The sequence below is a fragment of the Pungitius pungitius genome, chromosome 14, assembly GCF_949316345.1.
Source record: "Pungitius pungitius chromosome 14, fPunPun2.1, whole genome shotgun sequence".
Classification (NCBI taxonomy): Eukaryota; Metazoa; Chordata; class Actinopteri; order Perciformes; family Gasterosteidae; genus Pungitius; species Pungitius pungitius.
The window spans coordinates 11,056,952-11,077,908 of record NC_084913.1 but is presented as its reverse complement, the minus strand read 5'-3'; the positions used below and the strand labels follow the sequence as shown (position 1 = coordinate 11,077,908).

The following is a 20,957-nucleotide window of genomic DNA, read 5'->3' as shown; positions in this document are numbered from 1 at the left end:
ACTGATGCACAATCCGACATAAAAAATAATCGACTACAAAGAGAAACTTAACAACCAAGACAAGGTACGATGGATGAGGAAAACCACAAAGTCGTACAAAAGACAAAGTCTGAGGAAATTATTACTAAAACAGAATAGGGGGTCTTTTGCTGGTCATGGGTTGTTAATCTCAAAATGTATTTACATTCTCCCATTTTAAACAAATAGGTTGGTATTCACATTCTTCATATATTACACAGAGAGGACATTATTCTCTTGTAGGTTCGACATGCAACCCATTTGTAAATATGGTGTAGGAGAGAAGGTTGAAGATGATCTCGGTACCTGCAGAAACCAGAACAGCCTCCCAAACTGCTGTTTTAGTCCTTTACTACGTCCAGTCATCTCAGCAGCAGTAGATCTGAAACAGAACCTCTGATCAGTGGAGTCCAAGCTGAGGTTCCAGAAGATCACTACAATGTTGGGCCTATGCACACAAGACTACAGGGTAAAAATACTCAAATGAGACTGCAAACTACATGTTGCTTTTGTGCAGCTTCAACCTGTACAGACACTCACTGAAATCCCCCCCCAGTCAAAGGCAAAGTGAAACTTAGATGTTCCTCACATTCAGGTCTTTCGTCCTTTACAGTTGCAGATGTTCAATCGTGGACATTCATTGCTTTTTAAAGTAAACTCTGTGAAGTAAACTACTTGGTTGTACATTTGTAGATTAAATAATGAACCTGTTAACTTTAACAGATGTATTTTCTTTCATTAAACTAACATGAAGAATCAGAGAGTAGACCCTCAACAGACACATCATCTTGTCTTTTAGGATGCAGTGGAGGGAAATCAAAATGAATCAGTTTCAGGTGAATTGTGTTCAACGTGGATCCATTTGACAGAAACTGTGGGCTTCACATGTTAAAGAGAAATGGAAACAAGGAAACATCTCAGAGAGGTTTTGACTCTTCACTCAAGGATGAACTGTCACTCCGCCTCATCTGAACTTTTTCACTTTCACAAGGGCAGCTGTGTGTTTGCCTTTGAAACTTGATTTTGCATTATTTCAATGCCTCACTGCTCCTCACTGTTTTAAGTTCTCCTGACACAGTTTTTCATGCACGCACACTGAAAACTGCACCAGCACGATGTGGTCAATAATTGTCTTGTTGGGTCTTCTGTGCCATGGTAAGAGATTTAGAAAACTTATCCGACAGATGTTTTTGTCTTGTTTCTATTAAAATTTAAACTGCTGCTCTTTATTGTGAGCCAAGTGTCATTTCTTATCAATGTTAATATTTCATTTCTTATTTCAGACACTTCTGCCAACAAATTCCTGACTCAGACAGACGCTTCCAAGGCCGTCCGTCTCAAAGGGACTGTGACCATCAGCGCCACGGGGAGTTCAGATATTGGTCCTGATCTCAGTTGGTACCTTCAGAAACCTGGACAGGCTCCAAAACTTCTCATATACTGGTCATCATCTCGCTTCCTTGGAACTGCTCCTCGATTCAGTGGCAGTCGTTCTGGTTCTGACTACACTTTAACCATCAGTGGGGTTGAGGCTGACGATGTTGGAAATTACTACTGTCTTGGTGCCCATGGAGATGGAGTGTTCACACAGTGATTTGAATCCGTACAAAAACCTCCTGCTGCAGGTGCAGAGGGTTGGTGGAGAGACTGTGGTGAGAAAAACATGGTCCAGTGAACACAACATGAGAGTCATCAAGCAGAACCCAATGAATCCAATAAAACAGAAGCAGACTCACAGACATATGAACTAAAATATCATTTTTTTCAGTCTCTAGGAATTATTAGGGGAGGTTTGATTTTCGTTGGACGATAACTTCTGATGTATATATAAAGTAATCTTTCAATTGTAGCTCTAATTATGGTTCCTTATGAAACAGTCCAAACAGAAACAAAATATGTATTTCATTCTTTAGAAAATATCAGAATGTGTTAAAATAAATACAAAGACACTGAATCATTATAATCCTTTTTATTTATAGTAATCACATTTTTGATGAACCACCAATTTGTCGTGGAGTGAAAAACCATCTTTAATTCAGATTAACTTTAAAAGTAGTAAACAAAAAGAAGAATATGCAGAAGATGTGCAGAAAGCAACAAACTCTGGAGAGCTGAGAAACAGAGGAGATGTGTAACCATCACATCCACCATAAAAGCTGCATCATTTCCACACAGGAAGTGTTGCTGAAGCTCTACTCTGAGCAGCGGTCAGGGTCCAGGGTTTGAGTGACAGGGCTCTGTCCATTCAGAGCCGCCTCACAGCTCACTGAGCCCGCCCCCCTCCACTGGTCAGCAGTGAGGCTCAGGGTGCTGCTCCAGCTGTAGCGGCCGTCCCCCCCCAGGAACTCCTGGCTGTGTGACACCCCCGAGGAGGTGCTGCTGCCCCGCAGCTTCCAGCTCAGACTCCAGGCTGAGGGGAAGCCGCCACTGGCCAGACACACCAGTGTGGCTGTGCCCTGCTGCAGCTCCTCTGTGGAGGGGGGGAGGACGGTCAGGGTGGGCCGCACCACACCCGCTGGAGGAGAGAGAGGGGGGATTAAAATTACATTTTAAAATGAATAAAAATCACATTCTGTTGATTTCTTATATTTGATGGAATAAAACCGAATAGGTTGCGTTCCAGTTGCAGTCTTAAATCACTCTGTATCAGACCATCGGCCACATCATTCAAGTGTAAATGTTACCTAAAGGGTTATCAATGACAATTATTCATGAGGGTTTTCTACACAATAACTTTCACTGATTTCTTCTGTTAAAACACAGTTTGAAAACATAAATACAGCTAAAACTTCATCTGTCTCTTTCACTTCCTTTTCACTAAATGGAAAATCAATGATCTGTGAACATGAAGATAAGCTGCATTTACTGATAAAATCACATCTTTGTTGCACAGAAATCCACATCACATTTTAAATCATCAAAATAGTTGACATTTTAAAATAATATTTTCCTTTTTTACAGAATAAAAAGTCTTGATTGACAAAATGTTACTTTTTTCAAACAGTCAAAGAATTTGTTTTTGTTAAAAACAGAGTATAACCTGTAGAAATAGTTATTTATTCTCTCTTTATAATAAAATGACACACAAGAAAGATTCACTTTAAATGTAGGAAAGGTTCTTAGTTGGTGAGGTCAAAATGATAAAATAAGAAAAAATTATTGACCAACCTACAAACACTGAAACTAATTTGAGTTTCAAGTTACATTTTCTATATTTGTTTTAAAATAAGAATCAGTGGTACTTACAGTCAATGAAGAGTGTTGTTCCTCCACCAAACGTGTACCACAGTGACACAAACCCATTGAGCGGCTGTACAAAAACCTCCTGCTGCGTGAACAAGCTTCTATCTGCTGAAAAACTCAATACTTTTTGAAACAACGTATGCTTCCTTAAGAATAAAATGCTTCTCTGCTGATACGAACTGAAATAAGCATTTAATTTAAATTAATTTATTTCATATTTTTATTTCAAAACCTGCTAAAGAAACGATTATGGTCTCTTTGTAACAAAGTCAGTTTTTCACCGTTTTATATCGCACAATAATTTGTTAAATTAATTCAAAATAAATATTATAAATAGTTATATTTAATAAAGTCGTTCTGAGCAGAAATACGTTTTTCATTCACAGTTAACTGTCAGAAAATTGAAGGCAGACAAACACACACATGATACCAACCAATGGGAACACAAAAATCCTTAAATCTTCATCTTCTCTTCTGATGTAACTATTTCTTTCTATTCTACTAAGGTCATGTGGTTGAAGCGAGCAGTATTCCTCCTGGTTTGGTGTCCCACGTTGCCCTCACTCTTTGCACAGCAGTGAAATCATTTCCTCAGAGACGAGGCGTTGCATCGTCAGCTGATCCTCCAGGGAACTGAGAAGGTTTATAGTCATGTGACTTCAACACTGCAGGAACCACCAGCACCATGACTCTGATCACCATCCTCATCTGCAAACAACCACCACACATTTGTAAAATGACGACGATGCACAAACCGACAAAAAAAGAATCAACTATAAAGAGAAACAACCAACAAACAACAACCAACCAAGACGAGACACGATGGAGGAGAAAAGCCACAAAGTCGTACAAAAAACAAGGAAAGAATGTGAGGAAATTATTCCTAACAAAGAATAGGTTTTATTGGGGTTTCTAATCTTATTATTGATCCGTGATATGAACGATTCATATTTAATTACATTCTCCCATTTAGACCAAAGAGGGCGGTATTCAGTAAAGAGACGACACGTGCTCACCTACAGACGTGATACTTCCATGATGAAGATGTGATGGTTTCCCTGCTGATGTTGGCCGGCTACATTGAGGGCGAGACACTAGTTTGATACGTTTCACTCTACAGCAACTGACAAACATTAAAGCGGCTTTGTTTGGACATTGTTCTTCTTTTGTAGGATGAACGTGCAACCCATGTGTGACTCTATGGTGAAGGAGAGAGAGTTGATGATGATGATCTCAGTACCTGCAGAAACCAGAACAGCCTCCCAAACTGGAGATTCTGATGTGCACCACTGCTCACCTGAAGATCAGCTCAGTCACCCAAAGCACAATCGTACAGACACTCACTGAAATATGATAATGAACCTGTTAACTTTAACAGATGTATTTTCTTTCATTAAACTAACATGAAGTATCAGAGAGTAGACCCTCAACAGACACATCATCTTTGTCTTTTGGGATGCAGTGGAGGGAAATCAAAATGAATCAGTTTCAGGTGAATTGTGTTCAACACGGATCCATTTGACAGAAACTGGAGGCTTCACATGTTAAAGAGAAATGGAACATTTTAAAAAATGGTTAAAAAAGAGAAACCGTTAGGAAACAAGGAAACATCTCAGAGAGGTTTTGACTCTTCACTCAAGGATGAACTGTCACTCCGCCTCATCTGAACTTTTTCACTTTCACAAGGGCAGCTGTGTGTTTGCCTTTGAAACTTGATTTTGCATTATTTCAATGCCTCACTGCTCCTCACTGTTTTAAGTTCTCCTGACACAGTTTTTCATGCACGCACACTGAAAACTGCACCAGCACGATGTGGTCAATAATTGTCTTGTTGGGTCTTCTGTGCCATGGTGAGAGATTTAGAAAACTTATCTGACAGATGTTTTTGTCTTGTTTCTATTATAATTTAAACTGCTGCTCTTTATTGTGAGCCAAGTGTCATTTCTTATCAATGTTTATATTTCATTTCTTATTTCAGACACTTCTGCCAACAAATTCCTGACTCAGACAGACGCTTCCAAGGCCGTCCGTCTCAAAGGGACTGTGACCATCAGCGCCACGGGGAGTTCAGATATTGATGATGATCTCAGTTGGTACCTTCAGAAACCTGGACAGGCTCCAAAACTTCTCATATACAGATCATCAACTCGCTTCCCTGGAACTGCTCCTCGATTCAGTGGCAGTCGTTCTGGTTCTGACTACACTTTAACCATCAGTGGGGTTGAGGCTGACGATGTTGGAAATTTCTTCTGTCTTGGTGACCATGGGAACTTCGTGTTCACACAGTGATTTGAAGCCGTACAAAAACCTCCTTCACTTTGATAGGAGTGAAATCGGCCTGCTGCAGGTGCAGAGGGTTGGTGGAGAGACTGTGGTGAGGAAAACATGGTCCAGTGAACACAACACGAGAGTCATCAAGCAGAACCCAATGAATCCAATAAAACAGAAGCACACTCACAGACATATGAACTAAAATATCATTTTTTTCAGTCTCTAGGAATTATTAGGGGAGGTTTGCTTCTCGTTGGACGATAACTTCTGATGTATATATAAATAAATTTTTCAATTGTAGCTCTAATTATGGTTCCTTATGAAACAGTCCAAACAGAAACAAAATATGTATTTCATTCCTTAGAAAATACCCAATGAATCCAATAAAACAGAAGCAGACTCAGACACGCTTCTATATGACAGTTCAGTCAGAATTATTAGAGGAGGTTATATTCTTGTTGGACCATAACTTCTAATGTAGCTGATTTGTGATTTGGAGCTCTACTGATACTTATGAAACGATAATAATTCAAACATATTTTTCTGTTTGAATTATTATCGTTTCATAAGTATCAGTAGAGCTCCAAATCACAAATCAGCTACATTAGAAGTTATGGTCCAACAAGAATTTTCTTTTTTAAAGAGATATCTAATGTCTGTATTGTTTGATACTCTTTTACATTCAAGTAACTCAGTTGCATTTATGGATAAAGATAACAATACAACAAGTAGTAACAGGGAGTACACAGCTTAAGGGCAGCATAGGGAACCTCTCTTATGCTGATCCTCATTTTTTAATCATTTACAGAGCGACACTGACAGGAGATCATGGTGCTCCTTCACAGCTTTTGTTGTCGATGTTTTACAAAGCCATCTTGAAAGTCTTTATTGATTATTTGTATTTACCAGGTGGTGGGGTTGAGACACAGTAGCTTATTTTTGCCTCACAGCTTCATCCGCATCGATCCTCGCTCTCGCCAGGGTCCCCGTGGCCAGCGGGGCCCTCGGCTCCTGGCTCGGCCTCAGAGATTCCACCTTTCTGCAGGGACTGGTAAGCTTTGTGCATACGTGCAAGTGTGGGATCATAACGTGTTTTCATCTCCAGTTCATCTGCTGGTCATAGTCTTTTGTCTAAACTCAACTTTACATCCAATTTAATTTTTAGGTTAACTGCTTTTTTAAGCATTGCGTGGACTATGGAAGTAAATCTGTGTCATCGGGTTTTGAAAGAAACGGGTAATGCGGTGACACCCTAACCCCTCCGGTGGGGATCACTCTCCGGGCCCTGACCCTTAAGGTGTCAGGGCCTATTGGACGAAGCCTTCTTCGCGGCGGCCGTCCTTTATAGTAGTCCGGCCGCGAGAGGGCCCCGCCCGAGCGTACCGTGCTACGGCCCAGCCTCGACGAGGGGGTGCACGCAGCGCGACGCTCTCCTGCTGCGCCAGGTGGTGCGAGCTCATCGCCGGCCGGGGCCGCCCTCGAGCAGCCCCGCGGACGTGGCGTCGTCGGGGAAGAATGGAGTCGAGCGCCTCCGCCTGCCACCTCTCCGCGTGGAGTTTATCCGCGACGACCCCAATGGCGCCTCCGAAGAGGGTTGGCGGGGAAAGAGGGGCATCAAGGAGGAAGGTTTTGTCCTTCTCCTTGAGGCTAGAGTGGCTCAGCCACAGGTGCTGCTCCGTAGCCACCAGGGCTGCAATGGAGCGGGCCGACGGACTTCGCCGTCTGCTTAGTGGCTCTCAACGCGAGGTCAGCCGTGTGCCTCAGCTCACGCACTGCCTCCGGAGTTAGCTCCTTCCCCTCGGCCACGTCGGCCAGCAGCTCTGCCTGATACGCCTGGATAAGCGCCATCGTATGCAGGCAGGAGGCCGCCTGCCCAGCCGCCGAGTAAGCCTTGCCCACCAGAGCCGAGGTAGTCCTCGAAGGCTTGGTGGGGAGCACAGGTGTCCTCAGCGACACGGCCGCGGCCGGCATGCTCACGTAGCCATGTCGCCTAGCCTCAGCTAGAGACGAGTACAAAGCCGTACGCGGGTTGGACACCGGCCTACCCCAGGACGCCGACACCTCTGGCCGGCGGGTCGGGTGAGGACCTCCAGCTGTTCTTTGGCGGCAGCGGGGGAATGACCTCAACGCCTCAACGTCAGCCTCCGCTGCCTCCACGCTCACCACGTCCAGCTCCTCGGAGCTGGAGGAACGTGAGAGCGGCGTCTCGTCCGGGGTGGAGGAAGCCGCCGAGCGTGCCTCCGACGCCAGAAAATAGCTAATATACACACCACACCCCCTTACGGTGTCGTAGATACGAATGACGTCACACCACACGCGCACATACAAACAATGTAGAAGAAAAGAAGAAATAATACAAAAGAATAATCAAACCCGAAGCATGGCTCCTACACTTCAAACTATGCTGACTCTCAGTTTTACAAGGAGAAAGGTTACTCGGATGTTCCTTTCCCTCAGTCAACCACCAGATGTCAGTCAGATGTCATCCATCCAGCCATAGAAACGGGTTGTTGAAAAGAAGAGGAGCTCATGTTGCAGAACTGCATCTTCAAGTTGTGCAAGATGTATTGACGCATTCCGTTTAAACGAATCGTCGTTTTGTCTCATGCACCTTTAGCACGCGCACATGTTTTATTTTGCACTGAGGGGGTCACGCAGATGAACAAATCAGAATGACGAAGCAAAGGTAGCTCCTGCATCGTGCACAAGACTCGGTGTTACCAAACAAAGGACCCACCCGTGCACGCGACAAAGGGAGACATCGGGGTTCTTTAAAGTGTTTCGGTTCCGCCCTCAACTCGTCCCCGGTATAAGGAGATGTGACGCGTCGTGGACAACAACACACACACCGCCAAACGCTCGTGCACGCACGCACTGAAGGATCAGTGAAACCACCGGACTGCTGTCACGCTTCTGTCACGGGGTCACGTCTTAAAGCATGATTCCAGAGCAGAGCTTTGTGTCCATCCGGAACAGGTGAGCTATGTTGTTTAGTTTGAATGGTTGCTTAATCTTTTTTTTAAAATGTCATAAACTCTGATTTGGGATTTGCAAACTTGCTTGTACAATAAGCTTACTGAGCGTGCATTTTGCACAGGGGGCCTGCAGGCAAATCCCTCTTTATTTGATCACAAACCACGTGCAACTCAACTGCTGAAACTGATGGGACAGGATGATTAATCCCTAAAGCCTTATCTGGCTTTCTTTTGAAGTTCCTCTTAGATAAAAGTATTTTAACAGCAATTATTAAATACGTTGAAACAAAGGATTAAAGGAGTGGCATGACCTGTGTGTCTTGTTTCATTTATTTGCAGTTTACAGTGTGTGAATTGTCTCCTCCTCTCAGGATGCAGTCTGTAGGTCGGGCTCTGGAGGAGTTGCTGGTGACGGCTCAGAAACAACACTGCCTGACTGTTGGCATTTATGAATCAGCTAAACTTCTTAATGCGTGAGTTGAAAATAAACTTAGCAAATGCCTGTAATGTTAAAACATACAAGCTGATGCTTCTCTTGTATTTCAGAAAATAAGTGGCGTCGTTCTTGTTTTCTCCTTCCTCCCCAGAGACTCAGACAGTGTGGTCCTGTGCGTCCTGGCGGCTGATGATGCAGACGATGTGGCGGTGCAGATCCACTTCACCCTGCTCCAGTCCTTCTGCTGCGACAGCGGCATTACCATCCTGCGAGTGGCAGGAGTTCAGCGGCTCCAGCAGCTGTTGGGGGCTGCGGATGCCAACAGAAACCCGGGAGAGCTCCGAGACCTTCACTGCATGCTGGTTACGGTATGTTGACACAGAACAGCAGCCCCGGGTCATGTTAATGAGGGGCCAAAAATATATGATGAATCATACATTGCATTCTGCAGAACAAATGTGCCTCACAGGCCGAACATGAATTTGATGTTTTCTTTGTTTCCTGTCTAGAACCCTGAGGCCGACCACTCCAGGCTGCAAGAGGTGGGGACCTACTGCCAGGAGAGTCTGGGTCTTGACCAGTGGGTGCCTGAACTGGTTTTGCAAGAACGCTGAAGGGTGGGGCACAAGACTGGAGCTTTCTGGGTCCAGAGGCTAATGAACTGAGTGATCCGATGTTGCTCATGCAGGGATGGCCCGGAGGAGACTGGAACGTGAACATCCTGAATCACAAGCAGGAACCAAGTACTTCTTTTCAGCAACTATTGCAAAAGGCAGATTTCTGCTTTGTGCAGGAGACTCCAAAAGAAGCTTTTATTACCTGCTTTTGTATACATTGTTTATGGTTGTGTGACAATCAATAACAGGAGTAGCAGCGTGAAAGGAAAGAAAGTGTCTGTAAAGACAGGACCGGAATACTGTAACGAAACTATGCACATCCTGTGTAATATGACATGGGAAAGGTTTTGTAGAGAAGGTCTGTGTGAATGTGTGATATGCCTTTACAATACTAAATACTTATTGAAATGAGCTAAATATGCGTAGAAATTGTCGCCATGGTAACTGAAATGGAGATTATGTTTAAGTCCCACAACAAAGTTGTTCATTCTATTATTGTCTGCAAATACTACATGGTGGTCAGAATAATGAACTGTGTCTGCATTGTTGCAAAGAATCCTCTGTAAATTGTTGTTTTAACGCAAAAAAACACAGAGATAAGGGTGCTGGTCAGATCATTTTAAAATGGCTGAGTTGCACAACTACTGCATTTGGGAATGGGAAAAGCAAACTTCCCATTAAAGAAAACTCAAGCCGGTGGATGCAGACTCCCTGTTCCAGAAATCCAGTGGGAGGGTGAATCTTAAATGTAAAATTAAACATCCCAAGCCCTTTGCATTGTGTTTGTGTACGTGTTGAACATACTCTAATAACGTAAACCTGTGAGTGCACTTGAGCCTCAACCCCACCCGCTCCGCGGTATCTCAACGTGATGTAACTGCAACAACGTGCCTCCCCGCTGCCCTCCTCCCTCTCCGCTTGGCTTCCAGCTCTACCCTCTGCTCTCACATGTCTGTTCACCTTCTCTGACGGCATAACATAACACCGGGAACATTCAGGCACATGGGCCTCACATCGGCTGGATGTGGGTGTGGCTGGCATTGGGACTTACTCCATTGTCTCTGGTTCATCCCCCTAAATCTGATTGGCTTGGAGTTGCTGGGAGGACGAAGGCCGGGAAGCGTTTGTCCTCCCAGCAAGTGTTTTTGTGTTTTTGAAACTTGTATGACAGCCTTGGCTGTTGAAGCAAGACGACATATTGCCCAGAAACAGCCAGGGGACATTGAGCAGTTACATTCATGTCAACCATCCCAAGGCTTTACCAAGCAGCGCTCTTTGCTCATTCTGTTCTTTGTTTTGTCTCTTTGATGCAGTAAGTATTCATCTCGCACGCTACGTATCAAGGGATCATGTGTGTCACACCTATGTTGCATTCATTTCATGTCACAGTTTGCAACGTTTCAACAGCACTAATTAATAAAGTGTTTTCTTTTTCTGTAAACTTAAAAATATTCCATTTGCTAAAACCAAAGTGCCAGAAAACACAGACGTTAAAAGGAAAACATGGACCTTGATCGTCGATCGATAAAATTAAATTCATCCGGTCGTTCATAAAATATTGTGTTCACAAAAATGGGATGGATAAAAGGTCACAGTGACCTGGATCTTTGACCACCAAAATCTATAACAGTTCATCCTTGTGTCCAAGTCAACCTTTGTGAAGGAAAATTGTCCATGATGTTGGCGAAAGATTGTGTGCCTGAGAATGGGACGGATGGACGAACAAAGACAAACCAACAGTATAAATAGGTTGCGAAGGCATAACAATTACACAAGAGCGGGTTATTATATCATCTTTTTATTAATGTTATCTACTTTTCAATATCATCTTTTTAACAGCAATATCGACAAAATATTAACAGTGTCCAATAAAACATGAGTTATGGCACATCAGAGAACAGTTACAAAAAATAGATATATTTTTCTTCATAATCAATCAAGGCAAAAAGATACGTATACTATATGCATACACAGGAGAGCAGAACACAAAAGATGAGTCTCCGGAAGGGCTCTTTAGTTTAATTTAGTGATGTTTGATTTCAAAGTCCAAGAACAGGAGCCTCAAAATCCCTCCCTCCCCCACCTCCCCCGACCCCGACCCCGACCCCGACCCCCTCACACCGGACCTCCACGCAGCAAAACCAGTGGATTTTCTTTGTCGAGCCCACGTTAACACTGTTTATTGTGCTGATCCGATAACCCCAATACCAGCATGAACACCAAAGACGCCACTACGAGGCAAACCAACAACCAACCCATCACACAAACACTCAACCAAACCAGGAATTTAGGTTGTCTGTCTCTGTCTTTTAAGCCCAACCAGCTTTGGAATGATTGGAATGACTGCAATGATAAAAAATAGCATCTGTCTGACATCTCCAGGACAACATCACAGTGGGTGTGTTAATGTGTGTGTTGATATGCATGCGTGTTTGTTTGTGGAATTCCTCTGCAGTCGTTTTTCTCTTGGACTTTTAGAATTATGCAGAAAGCAAACATTAGATTGGTACTTCTGGGTTTATTTCAACCTGTGCCCAAACTTTGATCTCTGTTTGCACAGTAACTAGATTTCTTCAGATGAATTCTTTCTTGATGAAAGAACCCTATTCATTTTTAATTAAACAAAGTTTAAGATTAACGGATTCATTTTGTTTAAAAGTTTTAAAAGACATTTTGGAAAACACAGTTAATGGATGAATAGCTTTAAGTTTGGTGGGAGGATTGAAACCCTTTCTCGTTGGTTTGATAAATATGAAGCTACAACCAGTAGCTGGTTAGATTAGCTTAGCATAACAACCAGAGCCTCTCTCTCCGAGCGATAACAGCAAGACTTGTTACCATACTGAATATAATCTGACCCTTTGTGACATTTAGAGGTGGATTTCCTTCTGAGACAGCCAAGCCCACTGTTTCCCCAGCTTCCAGTTCTTAAGATGAGCTAATCTAACTAACATTTGCTAAATATTGAACAGAAGAATATGTGGGAGAGTGGGATCAATCCTCTCATCTAACGCTATGCTAAGCAAATTAGCATTCGTTCCTAACATGTCAAACTATTGCTTTAGGTCTCTCATGCGTTCATGAGGGGTGAAAATATGTTGCAGGTAATATAATGTAACTTAATCAGGCATAGGCAAAATAATAAATTACTTTGTGGGTTGTTTGGGGTTATTATTGGTCATGACACTTTAACACACAATTTTATCTTGTGACTGAATCCCTCTTTACTCCTCTCCAGAATGAGCATCTAACACATTTTTAAAAAGCGAGTGGACAACATGCATGTTGATCTGAGTCAGGCGGCGTCACATGACCTCTCCTCCAGTCACAGTTACCCTGACCAGGACTGTCCGGGCTGCAGTACTGTAAAGTTATTACTTGACACTCTGCTGAGTGCTGAAGGACGATGTGTTCTCGTACACCGGGACTCTGTCACCAACACACACTAACAATTGTGTGCACCTCTGTTTTCTTTTCTCCGCCTGCTGCTCTGCCAAATCATCCCTCTCAGCCGCCAAACATTAGCACCCAGCACCCTTCCCTGCACACACACATAAACCGACACACACACACACACACACACACATACATTCTCACTCAGCTCCCTCTGTGGGCGCAACACAAAAACTTTTCATTCATCATTAATCTTATGAACTATAACGTGGTTAACTAGTTTGCTTAAAGGTGTTTTCTCTTGGATTTTGATGCCTGTGGACAGGGCCATGCTAGCTGTTTCCAGTCATTATACTAAGCTTAGGTAAACCAACCAGGGGCTGTCTGTAGCTTTACATTACCATTAAACATGGGACATGGGCATCAATATTTCTATGAAATTCCCTGAACGCATCCTCCCCAGTCCAACTGTTCCATTAAAAGACAAGTTGACAAACTTGTCAAAGACGCCTCATTTTAAGATATTTTCATTTTGTCACAGAAAATGGAGATCTCTGTATTAAATGGAGAAATCTTTGGGGCTAAAAACACTGTGAACTTGCTTAATACGGGTATTTTCAACAAGCCTTTTCGAACTGTGTGCACACACAAACAACGGCTCAACACTTAGAGAATAAACTTACATCTCCCAAAACTAAAAGCAGCACTTGGCTCATATTAACTTAGGGATTGGAAAACATGAAACAGTGGGTTCAACTCCCCTGACGGTCACTCAGCAGCTGTAAGCTGTGTCCAAATCACTCCACCCTGCTTCTCAATGCACATCACGCCTGACAAAAGCCTCGCCTAAATGCACGGATGTAAATGTGATGGCAGAAAGATCCCTACTTTCAGCAATAAACCGTCAAAAGCAGCTTGCAATGCATAGCTTTGCTACTACTTTAACTTTTGACCCCTGACAACCAAACCTAAAAAAACAAGGACATGAGAAAGTGTGTTATGTGCACGAGTGTGTTGCAGCAGTTGCCTGTCGCCCACCAAAACCAACACTCGATAAGGGAAGCTGGGTTTTACCACTTGAATGAGGTCCGGTGTTGATTGATCCTCTAACAGGAAGCCTCACATCACCTAACAGGGCCTTTGATTCTATCAAGTGTTTATATTTGTAGCGGTGGTCAAAACCATCCTTTGCTATCGTAAGCCTCCATGAACCGGAATGACAAAAACAAAAATGAAGAAATTAAACACAGAACAGAACAAGTAGTACTAAAAAAAATCCAACATCCACAGAGGGGGAGTCTGTGTTTAGATTTTGTATCTTACAAACACTGTACAGGGTAATACACAACTGACCAGGTTCCATGGACTCCATAGAAGGAAGAAACTAAAAAAATAAACCCATAACAGCTACTCTTCACTTCTGCACTCTGAAAGAAAGTTTATACATTTAGTATGTTTCTTTTGACTTCATTTTTGTTTCACTTCTTCTTCATCTTTTACACTGGAGGTTTGGTTTGGCCGAGAGGAGGAGCGTTGTGGAGGAGGGTGCAGACGAAAACCAGGAGGGACCTCAGATTGAAGGTCAAGCTCATCTACTGGGGAGACTGGAAATTTCAAAGACGGGTAAAGCCAAGGTAATATTTTTGTCCATTTGGAATTAAAGGAAGGTAGAGAAGAGGAATCCCCTTCTTCTACAATAAAGGCAAACAAAAACACTTCCACATTTACACAATGCAATGCAACATATCTCTTCCCATATCCTTGAAGAAAAGGCCAATCAAATTAAACACACCTAAGCGGAGAACATAGGAAATAGCATTGATTGATGTCAAATCTTCGGGAAAACCTGACTTTTACGTCGAAAGTTTTCAAAGTCTTATGTTTTCAAAGTCTTAAGTTTTCTCCTCCAGCTTTGCAGTCCTCGCAGACTGATTCTCGACTTAAACTTTTAGTTTAAGACGCAAGCAGATGTTACCAGTGGATTACAAACCAAATATCCTGTTGATTCTTTAATGCTAGCATTAATGCTAGCATTAAAGAAACCTGATCAACCAGGGTCAATGCCTATTTCAGAGCAAAACAATGAAGAAAAAAATACAGTATTACCACATTTGTTAAGTAATGCTTCAACAAAATATCCAAATGTACATTGAGTTCACAAACAGATATTTCTTAATAAAAATGCAGTAAACGTCCAGGGTTAGTAGCTTGGGTTCTGTGTATAGCAGTGGTTCCCCTCATAGGTGCAGATCTGAGGTCAGCTTAGACATCGATTTCAACCAACAGCAGCCATAATGAACTGAAGTGGAATCAGTGACAGCAGATCAGCATCAAGAGATGACTTCCTGTACACGTTGGCACAGCTGGAGGTTTGGCCAGAGGCTGCGGACGGCCTCAGCGAGGCCACAGGCGGAGAAGGTCTGTTCAAACCGGTTTGGGTGGGAACATGCTGGCCCGATAAAGGCAAAGGCTTTAGCCACTCACTCCAAAATGAGCCTGCAGGCAGGTTTGTGGGCAGAGCTCTTTTTTTAACTCCCACAATAAAACAAAACGCTTTTATTGAGCTTTTAATGGGACACCAGGTCGTATTTGGTACGATCTACAGAAGCGCCTACCGCTCATTTCTGTTGACCACATGCATCCTCACTTTCACGACAAAGGAGGGAAAATCCTGGTTCTCTACTGATTATTAAAGTCCAAATCCCTTCTTTAAAGTTAAGCTGACACTATGTGAATATTACCAATAGCACCTTGGATCATACTCAGTGATATACTGATTTTGGCCACCGAGAGAACGAGATACCTGCTCCCCAGCTGTGGATCCGGGTTATGGCGCATTTCCAGAGAGGCTGCTTTGGGAGTGTGTGCGTTTCCATGAGTGTGTTTGAATGCGATATCTGATGTGTTCATTGCATGTGTGTTGTGTCCGGGAATCAATTCAAAGTATTGAATATGTGCATTTAATGTGTGTCTGTATTTGAATGTGTGTTGGAGGGAGCGTAGCGCGGCTATAGGATGATGCAGGGCTTCTTGTCCTTGAAAGGGTTTTCAGAGGTGGGAACCCCGACCAGCAGAGGGTCGCTACGAGCGTGTTGCTCACAGTAACTCATCAGTTCGGCTGCTGCTTTAGAAACCTGTCAGGAGAGGGGAGGCGTTTGAATAAGGGAAGGGAGGATGTGTGGAGAGAAATTGGACAATAGGTGGAAAAGAGTAAAAGCAGGAAGGAAAAGAGAGAGAAAAGTGTCAGGGAGGAAAGGTCAGATGTGAAGGAATAATCCTGCTCACAACTGACCAAGCAGGGAAGTATCGTCCTACCTTAATGCGTTCGATCCCTGCCTCAATCCTCAGCTGTTCCACCAGTTTCCTGGCCTGTGCGATGTTATTAGTGGTAGACATACTGATCCATCAGAATACACCAACACAGGAGAAAACTGTACAGAGAGAGAAACAAAACGCTAGCTAAGGCTTTCCTCCATATTGCCAAATCCCAGCAGCAACCAAAAACATTGGAACGTAGTTTTGCGTGTAGACAGCGTCATTCTTCTAATATGTTTTGATGTCTGTCTGGCGGATAAACAGGAAGGGCTGGATGAGTTGAGAGGCTTGAATATTTATATTGAAGCAAAGCAAATGTGTTAATGAAAATATTTTCCAATACATAAAAAGGAACGTCAATACATGTCATGATGCTGTGCTTTATCATGATCTGTGTGAGTGTTTATATGTCATGTCCCGTTTACTTGTATATTATTACATGGCAGATGCAAATATTGTATTTTTTAGTCAACGTAATTTGCCTGACAGTTAGTATTGACTTTGCAGATTAAACTACCCATAAAATATTTGAAATCAGCTTGATCAACTACTGACTAAAATGCTGTGTAGACATTACTGCATTCAATCATTACATGGCCGGGACACAATGCCTTCTGTAGTTTAAATTCCATACTTTTGTTTTTAAGTGTAAAGAACTACCCTTACTGTGGTATATCTGTTTGAATGCATTAATGCAATCCAAGTATTGTTCTTTGAATCTTTATTTCAACTTATTCTATTTCTTCCGCCACACTTTTCAACTGCTTCACACTTTCAGCTATTAAGAAGATGTTCAGCTCCTTCATGTGAGGGGTGGTATGACTTTTACGCTTTCTAGCGCTTATAATTGAATTTATATGAATTAAAATCATAAACTTTTTTAACATGGTTTTCAACTTTCAACTTCTTCAACTTTTTCAGCTTTGCCAATCTTTCAACTAGAGACACCATTTAAACTTTAAAAGTCTAAACTATTTTATAAAAAACAGCTTTTTTCATAATGACTAACTATGTTTCATTAGTTTTTGGGTCCGTTTCTGAGTTTTACATTATTGTGTATTGCGTTTCTTAGAGTGGAGCCAAGAGACAGAGTAAAAAAAAAGACACTTTTGCCCTCACGGCCACAATATTCACTTCTCAGGCTTCATTTCTAGATTAAAGCGATGCCGTGCTTGTGCTGGTCGGATTCACAGGGTTTTGGAATCCCACAGTTATTTACTTTTTGCGTGAGGAGCCCAAGAGTGAGACAACGTCTGTCTCAAGCCCCATAGGCTCCAATACAAACATGGCAACATATTTCTTATCAAAACCATAAAGTACATGTTTTGTAAAACTACTAGTAGAGCAGTTTTAAGCCACAGAGAGAAATTAAAACTACAGGGAGCGTTCATTAGAGTCTTGTGTCTCTCAAAATGACATTGATACCGTTATAGTTTTGCTCCAGCGGACATTTGTTTGAGGTGTGGATTCTGTGTAAATAACTTCAACAATAAAGCACAGAATGAAGCTGTTTTGTTAAAATACAAACTGCTCTTTCAAATACTAGTACAACTAGTACTTACTTATTCTACTGCTACTACCACTAGTACTAACATAACAACTATAACTAGTACTAAACCTTATATTACTACAAAAATACAGCTCAGCTTTATTTATTTCTGTTTTTTTGCAATTCTTTAAAATTATTTCAGGTTTACCTATTTCTTTTCTTTCAGCAGGTTTTATTATTTCTGTATTTTTTCAAATTCAAATAAGCTTCTCCCATTTCTGTTTGTTGCCATTTTTAAATTATTTGCAGCTTTTCCTATTTCTATTCTTTCAGCAATGGTTAGAATTAATTTCAGCTTTTTTCATTTCTGTATTTTAAGCAGGAAATGCATTTACTAGTTAGCAATATTTGGCATCATATATTTACAATCAAACAATGATAGCTTTGGGGTTTCCTGCTGTGTATGAGCATTGCTTTCTTGTGAGCTGAATTACTCTTTAAGTAGGGAATAGCTGTGGAGTTATAGCACCACTTTGAGGGGACTTCGTGGTGGTGCAACACATTTAAATCTATAAAATACAGTTTGGCTTGAGTAAGGCTTGATTTAGACTTAACAACCTCAAAAATATTTGTTGAATAAATATGTTCGTCCTTCCTAAAACATTGTTTAAGCTTTTAGCACAGCAGGGATTACAGCTTGTCACCTGACTGATGGTAAGCAGACAGGACTCGCTCTGACCGCACACGTCACTGGATGGAGATCGCAGTGGTGCAGCCACGGCCGGAAAGAAGGTTGCCAAGTCAAGACTGGACTGAGACTCAGCTCACATTGGCTTGGCTCTGTAAAAAAATGTAAAAAACAGAGCAGGTGAGAGGGTTTCTTATACCGTTGTGGGTTACAGACAGGCAGACATGTGATACGTGATGTTTTGAGTTCCGTCATCAACCTTCTAGGATTAATTCAATTCATTCAAGAACATCACTATTTCACTTTCAAAGATTAATTCAAAAACATCCTTAAACCTCCGGATGTATTGTTTTTAGTCTTTTAGCACAGCGTAAAAGTTTCCCCAACAGCGCAAATCAAAATCTCGCTCCTCGCGTACATCTGGAGGAGTGAGTTACGACTTTGTGATTCTGTCTGTCTCTGTACCGAGAGGAGAGCCCTGCTTTAATTACTCTTACTGCAGAGCAGCTCAGAGACTCGTGTCTGTAATTAAGGCTTGTGTGTGTGTGTGTGTGTGTGTGTGTGTGTGTGTGTGTGTGTTTGTGTGCGTTTGAGAGGGAGAGAGTTAATGGATTTGTTTCATTACAAACACCCAATACAATTCTCTCTCTCTCTCTCTGCATACACATTTGAATTATCATACTTCTGACATTTACTGATTGTCTCACAAACTAACCCTAATTCTAAATGCTAATCCTGGTGTTAACCCTGAGCCCAGATCCTAATCCCAACTAGACCCTTGTAGGCCAAATACACTCATTTTGTTTTCTGTGTATTTGTTCTCAAGAAGGAGGGGAATGTGTGTGAATAAATACACAACTTTTCAATCAGCACAGGTTCTTGTTAGCTGCGAGGAGAAGAATATGTATATATCAACTGCAACTCAGAGCAGCCATAGACCAAGTAAACATTACACGACACAGCCTAAAGCCACTACATCAGCTCAAGGAACACCAGTCACAGCAAACATGAAAACTGCAAACTCATTAAAGGAGCCGTATCACTGAAAAACACTCAAAGTGGGCCAATGTCGAAAAAAAGCTATACTTTTTGTTTTCGGTACCTTTCACAAACTGCACCCATTCTGTTTTAGAGAGTAAACATTCAGGTGCAAATGATGGGTTTGCCAAGACATGAATGCTTTCATGTTTTCTCCAATGAGTAACGAACAAACAGGGACACTGCAATTTCAGAAGTAGCTTAAATGACTTCTTCCAGTGACACAACAAACCGAGTTTCTGCATCTGTTGATTTTTCAAACTTTCTGCAGTGGTGCATTCCTTGCTGTAAGGAACAGCTTCTGACAAAAACGGTGCACACACACACACACACACACACACACACACACACGCACACACAGGATGCAGCTCATTTGTCTCGTGCACGGGCCAAACACATCACCGGTGACTGGACAGGCCGCGGCCAGCCAGCGAGCCTGCGTGCACGCAGCCGCTCTCAAGACGCGCAAAAAAAATGTACCAATCCATATCGATCCGATCGGGCCTTGCCGCGCGGGGCCGTGTCCCCCCGCTACAGGCCCTGCTTGCTGCTCCACCGTGTGAAAACACAATGCGGGCATTTTGATGGATAGGACAGCATGTCCTCTCTCTCTCCCTCTCTCTCTCTCTCTCTCTCTCTCTCTCTCTCTCTCTCTGTCTCTCTCTCCCATGGCTATCCACACTCCACACGCGCATACAAACACGCGCATACGCACGGTGCGCGCAAGCACAGGCGGACCTTGTGTGTACATATCAAAAGCAGAGATATTTGCACAAGCGAACAACAGACTAGGACGCTTCAGGTTTGCAAACAGGCCATGGCTGTTAGCCGTGGGAGCGCGGGTGGTGACATGTCTGGAGGGAGGCAAGCTCCGGCAGCCAACATGAACCCATCCAGCGACAATGGGCACGAGAGGGAGAGCGAGTGCCTTTATGTTCCGCTATTATGCAGATTGATCGGCACACGGCCTCCTACGGCACATAGACATCCAGAGGTTTTTAGGGTACAGTGGCTTGTTGCGTCCTCCGAGTCCAGCCGAGCTGTGGGAAATCTTCCACTGACCCTTTTCCCCGGTCCTCCCCACCCTCTCTGCCGGCAAAGGGCTGGGGAAAAAAACGGATTCGTGACACGGATGAAGCCCCTCTCCGCTGCAGCCGCCCTCGGTGACGTGTAGTCGGGTTACGGAGGCGCGTGGACAGGTTAAAATGATTATACGCAGGGAGAAAAATACCCGAATAAGTCCAAACTCACCTCCGAATGCGCTGTATTGGAGATTTAAAGGGCCAGATCCGCAGGTTTCTCACACTCTCTCCGCTCGTTCACTCCTCGTCTTCGCCGAGCCAAACGCCTCCCCCTCCGCTCCCACTGTCTGTCCACTCCTCTGTAGCCCCTTCCTCCTCCTCCTCCCTTCCTTCTTCTCTCCTTTTCTCCTTCCTCCTCACTCCAAACAATCCGGTTACGGCACCTTTAGACC

The 20,957-nt window shown here is 43.0% G+C and overlaps 2 protein-coding genes and 1 gene segment (V, D, J or C); 1 reads left to right on the top strand and 2 right to left on the bottom strand.

Annotated features, from left to right (window-relative positions):
• Positions 1-1,637: 1,637 nt before the first annotated feature.
• On the bottom strand, positions 1,638-3,463 carry LOC119228121 (immunoglobulin lambda constant 1-like; the record flags this gene model as incomplete). The annotated part of the segment is given in 2 exon segments: positions 1,638-2,533; positions 3,265-3,463. Coding segments are annotated over 2 exon segments (522 nt in total), but the record flags the coding sequence as incomplete, so codon positions are not given.
• A 4,614-nt stretch (positions 3,464-8,077) lies between these two features.
• Positions 8,078-10,962, top strand: LOC119227662 (growth arrest and DNA damage-inducible protein GADD45 beta-like). The gene is made up of 4 exons (XM_062557295.1): positions 8,078-8,508; positions 8,879-8,980; positions 9,095-9,311; positions 9,453-10,962. The coding sequence occupies exons 1-4, from the start codon at positions 8,471-8,473 to the stop codon at positions 9,555-9,557; spliced, it is 462 nt and encodes a 153-aa protein (XP_062413279.1). The 5' UTR covers positions 8,078-8,470; the 3' UTR covers positions 9,558-10,962.
• A 377-nt stretch (positions 10,963-11,339) lies between these two features.
• Positions 11,340-20,957, bottom strand: gng7 (guanine nucleotide binding protein (G protein), gamma 7). Of its 2 annotated transcripts, none has more exons than XM_037486495.2 (4): positions 20,735-20,957; positions 18,462-18,597; positions 16,269-16,384; positions 11,340-16,087 (listed from the first exon to the last, which is right to left on the bottom strand). In XM_037486495.2, the coding sequence occupies exons 3-4, from the start codon at positions 16,347-16,349 to the stop codon at positions 15,962-15,964; spliced, it is 207 nt and encodes a 68-aa protein (XP_037342392.1). In that variant the 5' UTR covers positions 16,350-16,384; positions 18,462-18,597; positions 20,735-20,957; the 3' UTR covers positions 11,340-15,961. The 2 variants fall into 2 exon arrangements, with proteins under 2 accessions (XP_037342392.1, XP_037342393.1); XM_037486496.2 differs by lacking the exon at positions 20,735-20,957 and adding an exon at positions 20,546-20,718.